The 13,149-nt window shown below is 41.9% G+C and overlaps 1 protein-coding gene across 6 annotated transcripts in view; it reads right to left on the reverse strand.

Moving 5' to 3' along the window:
- Nucleotides 1-13,149, reverse strand: part of als2b (alsin Rho guanine nucleotide exchange factor ALS2 b) — a 136,222-nt gene that overhangs the window by 15,766 nt on the left and 107,307 nt on the right. For all 6 annotated transcript variants that reach the window (XM_072261442.1, XM_072261445.1, XM_072261443.1 and 3 more), the window contains 4 exons: nt 5,592-5,669; nt 4,623-4,756; nt 2,185-2,349; nt 313-430 (listed from right to left, as the gene is read on the reverse strand). In XM_072261442.1, coding sequence (XP_072117543.1) covers nt 313-430; nt 2,185-2,349; nt 4,623-4,756; nt 5,592-5,669 — 495 coding nt within the window. The remainder of the gene's footprint in view (nt 1-312; nt 431-2,184; nt 2,350-4,622; nt 4,757-5,591; nt 5,670-13,149) is intronic.

The following is a 13,149-nucleotide window of genomic DNA, read 5'->3' on the forward strand; positions in this document are numbered from 1 at the left end:
ATTTCCAAATAGGGCTGAATTTGCTTATATTCATTAATTCTGAAAAACAAACAACTGCGCATGCTGGAAATGTGAAATAAAACAGCCAATATTAAAATATTTAGGTCAGTAGTATCCATGGAGAAACAAAGCTGAGTTAGCCATTCAAATTAGTATTCTTTCATTGAAACTCTGATAAAAGATTAATTTATTTCTCTCTTAGGCTGCTGCCTTACCTGATTATTTTTAAACACCATTCACTTCATTCAATAATCTTTTTTATGCACATCTATCTTAATTTATTGCTGAAGGAAAAATAGCAAGTTTCAATACCTTCATTAAGTATTTTCTGATGGCTTCATACTTGTCCAGTGTGATAGGGCCAGTGATCTGAGGGATAATTTCCAAACTTTCCAGTGTTTGTGCATGAGATCGACTCCGGAAATCAGGGCTAAATGAGTCACAGTGTGGGGGGGGGGGGGGTGAAGAAGGGAAACAAGGAAACTGATTTAACAATGTTGTCATGTCAAATGCTGAGAACAAGATCCAATTGGAAGTTGCTTTAGATCACTCTCCAGGAGAGTGGCGTCAGAGTGGGAGAGCAGCAGTTTCCTGTCCTGAAGGAGAAAATTGAACATTTCATGAATTTATGGCAATCCTAAAAAAAAAAAAAAAAGTTATTTTCAGTGTTGTCAGGTCATAAGTTACCAAATTTGTTGAATATATTCCCATAGGCTGCGTGCTTAGCTCTCTGCTCTTCTTGCTTTATACTTAGGACTGTGAGGCCAAGTATAGCTTCAACGTCATATTTAAGCTTGCTGATGGCAACAGTTTTGTGGGAGAAACAAAGATGGTGATGAATCAGCATACAGGAGGGTGATTGAAAATCTGGCTGAATGGCGCCACAACAATGTCAGCAAAACCAAAGTGTTGATTATTGACTTCGGAGGAGATAACCTTAGGTCCATCAGACAGTCCTCACAGGGGATCAGAAGTGTAGAGAGTCAGCAACTTTACATTTCTCAGCATTATCATTTCAGAGCATCTGTCCTTGGTCCAGCACACTGCCATGCCATTACAAAGGTGGCACAGATAGCAGCTCTACCTTTTTAAATAAAGAATTTGCAAAGATGCGACATATTACCTAAACTCTGATAAACGTCCATAGATGTTTGGTGGAGCGTATACTGACAGGTTGCATCACAGCCTAGTATGGGAACACCAATGCCCTTGAATAGAACCACCACAAAAAGTAGCCCATCATGGTTAAAGTCCTCCCTACCAATGAGCACATCTACATGGAGTGCTGTCACAGGAAAGCAGTATCCATCAAGGACCCCACCATCCAGGCCATGCTCTCTTCTCGCTGCTGCCAGGAAGGTGGTACAGGAACCCCAGGACCCACAGATCCAAGTTCAGGAACAGTTATTACTCCTCACCATCAGACTCTTGAACCACTATGGATAATTTCACTCACCCCAACACTAAAATTGAGTCCATAGATTGTGGAATCAGTTCGAAGACTACAACTCATGTTCTCAACATTTGCTTTTTTTATGTATTTATAGAGCTTGTTGTCTTTTGCACATTGGTTGTTTGTTTGTCTTTGGAGTAAATGAAAAACTGCATACAACAATATGATTCTTTGTATTTAGTGTGAATGTCCACAAGAAAATGAATCTCAGGGACATACATGTACTTTGATAACAAATTGATCTTTTAAAAAAAGCATTAATATGCACTGAAATGCAACTTTTGAGATTGCAAGCATTAAACTGCTCAATAGGATTTACACATCAGTGTTCATGTTGTGACAAGAACCAAAGTATCCTTCAGCACATCAACCATCTTTGTAGTAAAAGCAACAGCCAGGTAATGCTGCAACCAAAATACACACCATAAGGCTCCACAAACAGTAATGTGGTAAACAACCACTTGGGTCTTGGGGGTAATGGCTGCAGAGGGAAACAGAAACAGAGGGGAAGGAAAGGGAACAAGACATGGACAATTGAGATTGAGTCAAACAGAAGGGATGTTAGGGCAGAAAGTGAGGACACATGAAAGGGATGATGGCACAAGTCAGAAGACCTTTAACTTCAGTGGAAACAATTAGAAAACTTCCTGAGGAGTTCAAGACATGCTTCAACAAGAATCTCTTTAAAATGGTGGCAGAGGCCATCAGTTCCTTTGGCTGTTAACACTCACCTATCCTTGTGCTGCCGTTTGCTTGCGGTGAGACACACTGCAATGTTCTCCCAGGCCCTGGGGACATCTCCCTGCCCAGCAGATTCACAACCAAGCTGACTCCAGCACTCCTCAAACACGGCCTTCCATTTCTCATCAGGATCAACTGCCAGTTGACCTAGCTTCCTGTAATTACAGCCATACAGCTCCATAAGCAACTAAATGTCAGGGATAGATAGCAAGGAAAAACAGTTTGTGCAAGGAGCACCGTTAATGGAACCTGGCACTTTATATCTCAGGAAAATATCAACCTCAATAAACACATGGGAATTCAGTGGTGTCAGATTAGCTTACATATTAATACTCCAACATACTTTTAATTCATTTTTTGTGTATACATTTTGAAAAACAGTAGAACAATAAACTTCACAGTAAAACTAGTAAACTCAGTAAGCTTCAAGGGAGCATGGGAACTAGGGCCCAGGTGAATGGAACAAGAGCTTGGCAAACTTTGCCTGGGAGATGGATACCAAACCATTGGGATTTTTGAATTGCCAGACAGTAGATTATCAGAGTTTTATTGTACAAGTTTTACTTCAGTCTAGACAATGTTGATAACGTTTTACTGTCCAATCTTTTGCAGTTTCTTTGTATTTAGTGTGAATGCCCACAAGAAAATGAATCTCAGGGTTGTATACAGTGACATACATGTACTGGCATAAGTAACATGGATGGCACAAGCCCAAGAACACTGAAATCACATTACAGAATGAGTGCAAAATAGGACAGTGCGAGTGAAGCATCGCTCTGTTACTCTGCTCACACATTTGGAGAGCAATGTGTTGATTCATGCCTGCCACGTCACTGCACAATACACATTTCACATCTCCGGGTTCATCTCAGACCAGACCAAAGAAACTGCTTCACAGCAACTGGAATGTGGTGACTCTTTGCAAGCTGCTTTCAGTAGATTTATTAAATCTATCATAATTGGTCTACTTTTAAACCTAAATTACACTATATTCTGCATTTCCCTTTATACTATCTCAATAAATGTATGTATTGAAATGATTTTTTTTTTAAAAGTATGAAAAATAAAGTTTTTCCACTCTATTTCAGTATGTGACAATAATAAATCAACGGTACCATGCATATTAATCAGCTGCAAGGCAAGGTGCTTGCAGGTTGATTTTAAATCAAACAGTCACGGGATAGAACATGGTAAATCCCCATTATAAATTAGTCTTCACTCTGGATGTTTGCACTGGTCTTGTGTTTCTGCTTTATTCCATTGGAAACTAATCATCAAGAGTTTCCCATTAAATAGTCATTCAATGGCATGATCTGGGGGTGTGAGATGGAGGCGGGGTCATAACAAAAGTTCCTGACGTGTGCAGAATTTGCTGGAACAGCCCCAGTAAAACTACCTCCAGAATGATAACAGAAAAATGAAATAGTTAATTAACAACACGATGCTCTTTAAATTAGTGAAACAGATACAAGGATGTTAACCTCATACATTTCTCTGGAATCACATTCAACATTTTGATCAGATGGGGAATTCATCTCGAGTGAGACAGCTTTGAAAGTTCCTATACTTTAGAGACTTCAAAGACAAGGTGAATATTGAGAACTGGGAACAAAAACAGAAATTGTTAAAAATAAACTCAGCATTTGTGGAGAGAGGAGTTAACTTTTCAGCTCTGCGACCTTTAGAATTGGAAAAGAAGAAGATGCAAGTTCAGTTCAAGTGGAAGAAAAGGGTGTGTCGAACAAAGAGTGTTTGTGATAGAATAAGCTTTTTGATTTTCATTTACTGGTGAAAATTGGGGCTGGCTATGACTATGCAATGAATAAATAAATAAATAGCTATCAAGGACATGATGCGCATGAACCCATTCCCTTTCCAAAAACTCATCAATTGGGGCAGCAGGAATTAGATTTGTCCTTGCATCCTCTTGTTATGGTAACTAGACAGAGTTTTGCTTAATTGACTCCCTTGTGTTACAGCATGGCAGCATTGAAATAGAACTTGAAAGGTTGCACAACGTGAAGAACCCCATTTGCTGGATCCATGTGGCTCGTAATAGAGTTGTGTACAGCTTGCTGCTCCTCAAAACCTGGCACCAAAAGTTAATATGAATGGCTATTTCGGAAAAATACCGCAGGAACTCCCACCAGGAGTTGATACTCTCTGATGGGGAAAGAGAAATTGATGGGAAAAGATTACTGTAGAGATGCTACTAAATGAGTTTTGTGCTACAAAATAATCACTCTTGTCACCACACGTCACTATCTGCAGCTGTTTCATCACTTAGTGAGAACTGAATAGATACACATGGCCTGCTCTGGGATTTATTGCAAGGCTTCAATTAAGACCTCAGGTCAACTTATCAGAAGAGAATCCAGACAGCGTCAGCTGGCCAATACAAGGCTTTTCCAAAACTGTTACTACTTACAATGCACGGGCTTTCTCTCTGTCACTGTCATATAAATTAGGTTTGAAGTACGTTCCAGCAACTTTAATTCCTGCTCCCCACTCTCCGCTGAAAGTTCCCTCAAAGTAATCACCATTTGCCATGGTCAGAACTCCCTGCAGGTAAAAAAAAACATTTTTTAGCACTAAAGAGGTCATGTTTATTTACAAGTAATCAGATTTTCAGGTACAAATCATAGTCTACCCTATATTTTCTCAGATTCGAGGAATAAAATCAAATATAGAATTTATTGGTAAGTTAATTCAATTGGTAAGGCAACATTCAGAAAAAGGAATGAGTTAAAATGTTCTGAAATGTTCAGAGACAAGAAGTTCTTGGTTCTGAAGTTTAACTTAGCCTTGAAATGTAATGGTTTCTTTTTCCACAGATAATGCCTAACCTGCTGAGTGAGCATTTCCTGGTTTTCATTTCTCAGACTCAAGTGACATCACTATGTGCACAAGTTAGGATTTCTTGCATTGAAATATTAATTAGACCTGGATTTAGCAGTCAGGTGTTTTGGATCAATGCAGACCTGCAAAATCCTTGCTTTTCTTTCCCTCCCATTCAGTATGGCACAATGCAAACTTAAGCATGTTCCACCATCATGTTTCAAAATTGCCCAAGCAAGGACAATGGTAATCTATCTCACCGAGTCAGAAGACTACCATATGTAGTCAAAAAAAAAATCACCCGGGGGCCTTACATACATACAGCTAGATCAATGTTAGGTCAGGAATACAAGTAATCTAATTTGCTTCTGGCCACTCAGCCCCTCAATCCCATTCCCACAGTTGTCATTTGCCTTCCATTGTGTTATCCATGTCGTGAACATAACGGAACACTGCAAGTCACTGCCTTCCATTTGGAGTTCATTGCCATTATCCTCAGTCTCTAGCCCTTAGTAAATGTCAACTCCTTTATATCTGCATCTATAGTTGATCATTTTACCTTTCCATTTAAGATCCAGTCATCGGAGAACTCTCCTTCAAAGCTGGTGTCATCCTCAGACAGCAGGATACCATTGCCCTGTGCAGGTAAAGTGAGCGTTCAATTATTGGTCAGTTTAAAATTTTAAAAAAAGAGAAACTCTCGATGGGCACTGGAATGTAGAACCATAAATATAGAATGAGAGAATTGTATCGCACAGAATTGGGCTGTTTTGATCAACTCCAATGCTGAACCCATTTGCTTCAGGCCCATATGCCTCTGAGCCCTTCCTATCCCTGTTTAAAAGCCTTTTACATGCTGCAATTGCCTCCACCACTTCCTTGGCAGCTTGTTTCAGATATCCACCACTATGTAAACTATACCCTCAAATTTCCTTCAAGTTTCTTCTCCCTCATCTTAAACCTGTGCCCTCTAGTTCCTCATTCCCCTCAGGTAGAAGTAGGTAACAACCCAAGAGAAAGGAGTGAAGCATAGATAGACTGACTGTCAAATACTCACTCATCCTGCCATGTTCTACCATAGAATCACATACATTTTTTGAGCTCAGATTAAAATATAGTTGTCAATGAATTGGCATGCTTCATCCCTCTGCTGTTTGCATCAAGAGGCAATGATAAAGCATGGGACCTACAGGCAACTTCAAACTTCATCAACCACAAGTCCCAAGAGCTCCTACTGCCACAGACTCCAGGCCGTTGGCTTAAATGTGATATTTGCACCACAAGGGGATCCTGTAATACTTAGTGGTGTGACTAACAGGGCAAATCATGGGTCAACATAAAAAAAACTTGACAGAGGAGTTTGACGGCACAGTCATTATATAGCTGACAATGGAGATATGATGCCAACTGAGCCAAGTCCAGTTTGGGTCAGGGTTCTATGCACCAAGGGTCACTTCCTCAGAATTCACTTCCAAATCTCAGACTAATTCCTCTCAAGAATAAGAAACTCTGCTTTAACTTTCCCGAAAGCTAAGATGTTTCCATCAATCTCTTCCTAACAGTGTGAAAAGATAATGATGAATCACAAATAATTTGTATTAATTTCAAAATTCTCTATCAATTTGAAACTGCTAAATAATCTTCAGTTTTTCCTACTCTATTGGAGATAACCCCAGTACCCACCTCAGCTTCCTTAATCTTGCAACCGATCCTGAAAATATTTTATACAATTTTCTCGTACTGCTTCAAGTTTTCAAAGTGGAGTACAAAAGTTCAAATATGCTAATGAGTTTCTTTGCAACTTTATCCATCTGCCCACATTTTCAGGAGAGTTTATATGTGAGCCCTTGCATTCTCCCTCACCCACACCTTTCAGAGAGTCAGAGATTAGTTTAATTGGCATCCTGGTTAGCACACAGTGGGCTGAAGCGCTTGTTCCTGCGCCATCATTTTTACCCCTCCATCAGACCCACAGACAAGGGGTGAGGGGAGGGGGAAAAGAGGCATTATTCTAGTCTAAAGGACTGACCTCTACTTTGCTGAGACTCTCAGACTCTTCTCTTACTTTCCCCACTGGACCCCACCAAAGAGTACCAGGCCATAGTCTCCTGCACTATCCCCACCCTCTGATTCTGCAGATTTCCCATCCACTGCCACAGTCCCACAGTTCCCATTCCCCAGACTCTTGTTTCTTTCTTACCCAAAGTCCAAAAACATGACTATCTGGATTGGCCCATTGTCCCTGGCCTGGATCACCTATTTCACAATGGATGTCCATCCCCTATACCATTTCTACCTGCCATCAGGAAGGCCTTCTTTCTGGACAACAGAGTTGACCTGTTCACCTGAACCACCACCACCACCCTTCTCCATTCTGGCAGAACTGGTCCTCACCCGCAACAGTTTAGACCATAAGATATAGGAGCAGAATTAGGCCATTTGGCCCATTGAGTCTGCTCTGCCATTTCATCATGGCTGAACCATTTTTCCTCTCAGCCCCAATCTCCTGCCTCCACCACCCCCCTCCAAATCCCCTCATGCCCTGACCAATCAAGAATTTAAATCAACATCTGCCTTAAATGTACATAAAGACTTGGCCTCCAGGCTGAAAGATTTTCCCTTTCAGCTCCTCCCACTTTCTCCAAACTGAAGGTGTAGCCACGGACTTTCACTTGGGCTACAGCTATGCCTGTTTTATCATTGGCTACATGGAAATAGAGGAGTCACTGCACAGGATTGGAAAATGCAGCAGAAAGTTGCAAACTCAATCAGCTCCACCGTGGGCAATAGCCTCCCCAGCATCAAAAGCATCTTCATCATCCTCAAGGGCATTACCTAGGGCATGCCGCCTGTTCATTGCTATCATCAGGGAGGTAGTGCAGGAGCCTGAAGACACAATGTTTTAATCAGCTTTTCCCCCCACCACGATCAGATTTCTGAATTGACACTGAACCCATTTAAGTTACTACCTCACTGAGACACATACTCACCACCCATAAGGGGTTTGGGGGGATGGGCTGATGAGTATTTTTCCCTCAATCGCAGGTCCTCTACCAGAGGCCTGCCAGCTTGAGGGTTTAGTGTAGTAACCTCATTGTTCCTAGTAGTTTGCTCTTCTGGACCGAGATCACAGATGTTCCCGCGATTTGTTGGAACCACTTTCCCAGTCCATGTGTCACAGCTCCAAGTGCTCCTATCACCACTAGGATTACTCTGGCTTTAACCTCCCATGTCCTTTCTATCTGCTCTTTCAAGCCCTGGTATTTCTCCAGCTTCTCCTATTCATCTTCCTGATGTTACTGTCATTTGAGACTGCCACATCTATTACTATTGCTTTCTTCTGGTCCTTGTCCAGTATTATGTCTGGTTGGTTGGCCAGTACCTGCATATCAGTCTGTATTTGGATGTCCCATCGGATCTTAGTTCTGTCATTCTCCACTACTTTCTCGGTGTTTCTCATTTGGATTTAGGAGTGCCCAATCCATACTCAGTGCAGATGTTCCTGTAACAATTCCTGCAACTTAGTTGTGCCATTCAGTGTATGCTGTCCCTGCCTGCATCTTGCATGCTGCTACTATGTGCTGGATAGTTTCAGCAGATTCCTTACAGTCTGCATCTTGGGTCTTGTCTGGTGTGATGGATCCCTGCTTCTATTGCTCGTGTGCTCAGCGCCCGTTCTTGTGCAGCCTCTGTGCTGTCCCTTGGTGCTGCCATTGATAGGACTTCCTTATGTCAGCTACCTCTGATACCTGGTGATGGTACATCCCATGCAATGGCCTGTCCTGCTATGACCTCTGGCTTCCCAACTTCACCCACTTCCATTTCCAGATCCCCCACCTGCTGTCTGAGGTATTTTCCCAGCAGGTCGTCCTTGGGGGCTATCTTCCTAACATACTCATGGATGTTTTATATTTCTTCCAGGACTGTGGCCTTGACACTTCCAGGTCCCTGTCCTCCTTTATTCGGGCAGGTGTACAGTGGCTCAACATTGGGCTTTGGATGGAATCCTCCATGTATTGTTAGTAGTTTTAATGTCAGTGGCTTCCAGTTTGTTCCTTGGCAAGAACACCATTCCAACTGGGTACCTGATGACTGATAGGGTGCATGTATTGATGGCTCTGATCCTATTTACTCAAACAGCTGGCTTTTTAGGACCTGTCTCACTCTTTGGAGGTACTTGGATGTTGCAGCCTTCCTTGTGTCCTCATCATGGCTTCCACATGACTGCAGGATCCCCAGGTATTGTATGTGGCCTTCAGGTAACTCGACTCCATCTGTCTCGACGAGTTTGCCTCTTTTCACTACCATCCGGCTGCACTTTTCCAGTCCAAATGACATCCTGATGTCTCTTCTGCACACCCTTGTCAGGTGGATTAGTGAGTCAATATCTCTCTCATTTCTGGCATACAGCTTGCTGTCATCCATGTATAGGAGGTGCCTGCTAGTCATTTCACTCTTGAAACTGTACCCATATCCACTCTGAGATAGTCTGCCTAAGAGGGTTCAAGCCTGTGTATATCAGCAGTGGAGATAGTGCATCACCCTGGTATGTGCTACATCTGATGGCCACCTGTGCTATTGGCTTTAACTTAACTTCTAGCATTGTCCTCCAATGGCCCATTGAGTTCTTGACAAAGGTCCTTAGTGTCTTGTTGACTGTCTACTGTATATATTTACCGCAATTCAGTCCTTTATTTATTGCACTGTACTGCTGCCGCAAAACATCATGACATATGCCAGTGATGTTAAACCGGATTCTGAACAGTCCTTGTTTCATGTTTTGTTACTATCACAAGATTAGAGTATGATATTCTCCCAAAGCATTTTCTATTGGTTGTACAAAGCTACCTCACAATTTTGACCCCTTTGCCACTTGAGATGGGACTTAATCCGTTAGGGTGAACTCCCTTAATGGAGAACGGCTTTGTGTGACTTTGTTGAATGTGGGCAGGCTGATGCACAGGCAGCCACCACAGACTTGACAGATTGGGCTAGGGTCCAGTGGCATGAAATGCAAGTCGACTGGATATCCTTCACTGTCACTGCCTTCCTCTACCTTCACTGGCATTGGGATGTATCAGCATCTTCTATCAGTTCCACCGGTGAGGTCTTTCCTGTTGGATCACTCCCATGACCTTACCACCATGGATGACCCCGTCAGGGGCTGGGCTCCGGATCGCATCAGTCTTGGGATCTCAGTAACTCACAATCCTTTCCACCATGACAAGGCGGCGGTCCTCAGAGAAGGTTCCAACTCTACAATGGCAACACTCTGACATTTTCTCTCCTATTGATGAATGCACCGATGCTGCTTCCTGCTGAGCTCAATTTTGCCTCCAACTTCTACTCCTTTCTCAATCTGTCTCCATCTCTGGATGGAGACTATCCACTGACATCTTCTACAAGCCTAGTGATACTCACAACTTCCTTGACTATATGCTCTTCCCATCCTGTTACTTGTTTTAAAAAAATGCTACTCCCTTCCCTTGGTTCCTCTGTCTCCACTGCATCTCTTCTCAAATGAAGCTTTCCATTTTAGAACATCTGAGATTCCCCCCCCCCAAAGAATGGGGTTTCCCTTCCACCATCATTGAAGCTGCCCTCATGCACATCTGCCTAAGCCCTACCCACCCGCTATCAAAAAAAGGGATAGAATTCCACTTGTCCTTGCTTACCATAAGACAAATGGCCTAATTCTCTCCTTTGGCACAATGAGTCTATTCCATCATTTCTCATGGCTAAATTTATTATCCCATTCAATCCCATTCACCTGCCTTCTCCCTGTAACCTTTGACACTTTTAGTAATCCAGAACCTATCAATTTTGCTTTAAGTATACCCAATGACTTGGCATTCACTGCCGTCTTTGTCAATTAATTCCACAGATTCACCACCCTCTGGCTAAAGATATTCCTTCTTACCCCTGTTCCAAAGGGACATCCTTGTATTCTCAGAATGTGCCCACTGGTCCTAGACTTACCCACTATAGGAAATATCCTCTGCACATCCACTCTATCTAGGCCTTTTAATATTCTTAGTCTTCAATGACGTTCCCCACCCCCCACCCCAAATTCTTCAACAATCCAGCAAGTACAGGATGCTCCTCATACATTAACCCCTTTATTCCCAGAATCATTTTTGTAAACCTCCTCTGAACCCCGCTCCAAATCTTTTCTTATACAAGGAACCCAAAATTGCTCACCATACTCCAAGTGCAGTCTGCCCAATGCTGTATAAAGCCTCAGAATTACATCCTTGCTTTTGTGCTCTAGTCCTCCCAAAATGAATGCTAATGTTGCATTTGCTTTCCTCATCACTGACTCAACCTGGAAGTTAACCTTTAGGGAATCCTGCATTTCCCTTTGCAACTCTGATTTCTGAATTTGCTCCCTATTTAGAAAATAGTCTGCACTTTTATTCCTTCTACGAAAATGCATGACCTTACCATTCCATCTGCCACTTCTTTGCCCATTCTTCTAATATGTCCAAATCCTTCTGCAGACTCCCTACCTCAACACAACCTGTCGTCATCCAAATCGTTGACAAAATGTGAAAAGCAGTCCCAACACTGACTGTAGAATATCACTAAGCACCAGTAGCCAACTAGAAGAGGCCCTTTATTCCCACTCTGTCTCCTGCCAGTCAGCCAATGCTCCATCCATTGTTACTATCTTTCCTGACATACCACGGGCTCCTATCTGTTTAGCAGCCTCATGTGCTTGTCAAAGACCTTCTGAAAATCCAAGCAAACAACATCACACTAACCATTCTGCCTGTTATTTCCTTAAAAAAGAGAATTGTCAAGCAAGATTTCCCCTTATGGAAACCACGCTGACTTCAACAGTTTTGTTTTTAATTATGTGCCTCGAAGTACTCCGAAATCCCATCTTTAATAATGGACTCCAATATCTTATCAACCACTTAAGTCAGGCTACGTGACCGATAATTTCCTGTCTTTTATCTCCCTCCCTTCTTAAAATCAGGACGTAACATTTGCGCCCTTCCAGCCTCCGGAACCATGCTAGAATCTAATGATTTGTGAAAGATAATTACTTACGCCTCCACAATCTCTTCAGCTACCTCTTTCAGAACTATGGGGCATAGTCCATTTAGTCCAGGTAATTTATCAACCTTCAAACTCTTCAGCATCCCAAGCACCTTCTTAGTAAAAGCAATTACACTTCTGCCCCTAACATTCTCAAATTTCTGGCATAATTCTTGTGGCTTCCACAGTGAAGACTGACTCAAAAGACTTATTCAGTTTGTCTGTCATTTCTTTGTCCCCCATTACTACCTCTCCAGTGTTATTTTCCAGCAGTCTGATATCCACTCCCTTCTGTTTTACCTCTTTATACATCTAAAACTTCTTATATCTTACCGTTAAATAGAGTAACATTGTTTTTAAATGAAATACAGAACAAATTACCAATACTAACAGTGCTATAAAACCGTATTAGTTCCCAATAGTTATTGATGGAATAATTCATCCAGTTTACACTGTGTTCTTTTGATTGACTGTAAATGAACATGATCAGTGCAGACATTTCGTTCAGATGATGGACTGCCTTCATACAATGTTTTCAATGATCACACTCTCCAAATTTTCATTTTCACTGTAACATTCAAGATGATTGTCGATAACTTCAAATTCTTCTTGGTTCCTAACTTGAAACTATTTCACTACCTCATTTTCACTTCTGTCCATTTCCAGCATCTCCAAGTCTGAATGTTTGAAACCAGTGAACTAAACAATTCTGAAGTGTCTTACTACGTAGTTCTCACCAACTATCAGTAACAAAAATCACTGCTTTTTGAAAATATGCACACGCAACTGACACCATTTTAAAAACTGCTCGCTTGAAGCACAATGTAGTGTCTAATGGCCACACAAGTGCACATGACTGACGCTAGTTAGAAACCATACAGCAACAGTCTCCTATCCCAATTAAGTGGCATCGTATCCCAAATAAACAAAGGGAAACCCGGCCATTTCCTCAATTGGTGATTGTCCTTTAAGAGTTGTCCCAAATAACCAGCTGGCCCAATTAACCAAAATCCACTGTATTATATGCCCTCCCTTTTGCCTTGATGCCATCTTTTGACTTCCCTTGTCAGCTG

This window comes from Mobula birostris, chromosome 6 (genome assembly GCF_030028105.1).
Source record: "Mobula birostris isolate sMobBir1 chromosome 6, sMobBir1.hap1, whole genome shotgun sequence".
Lineage (NCBI taxonomy): Eukaryota > Metazoa > Chordata > Chondrichthyes > Myliobatiformes > Myliobatidae > Mobula > Mobula birostris.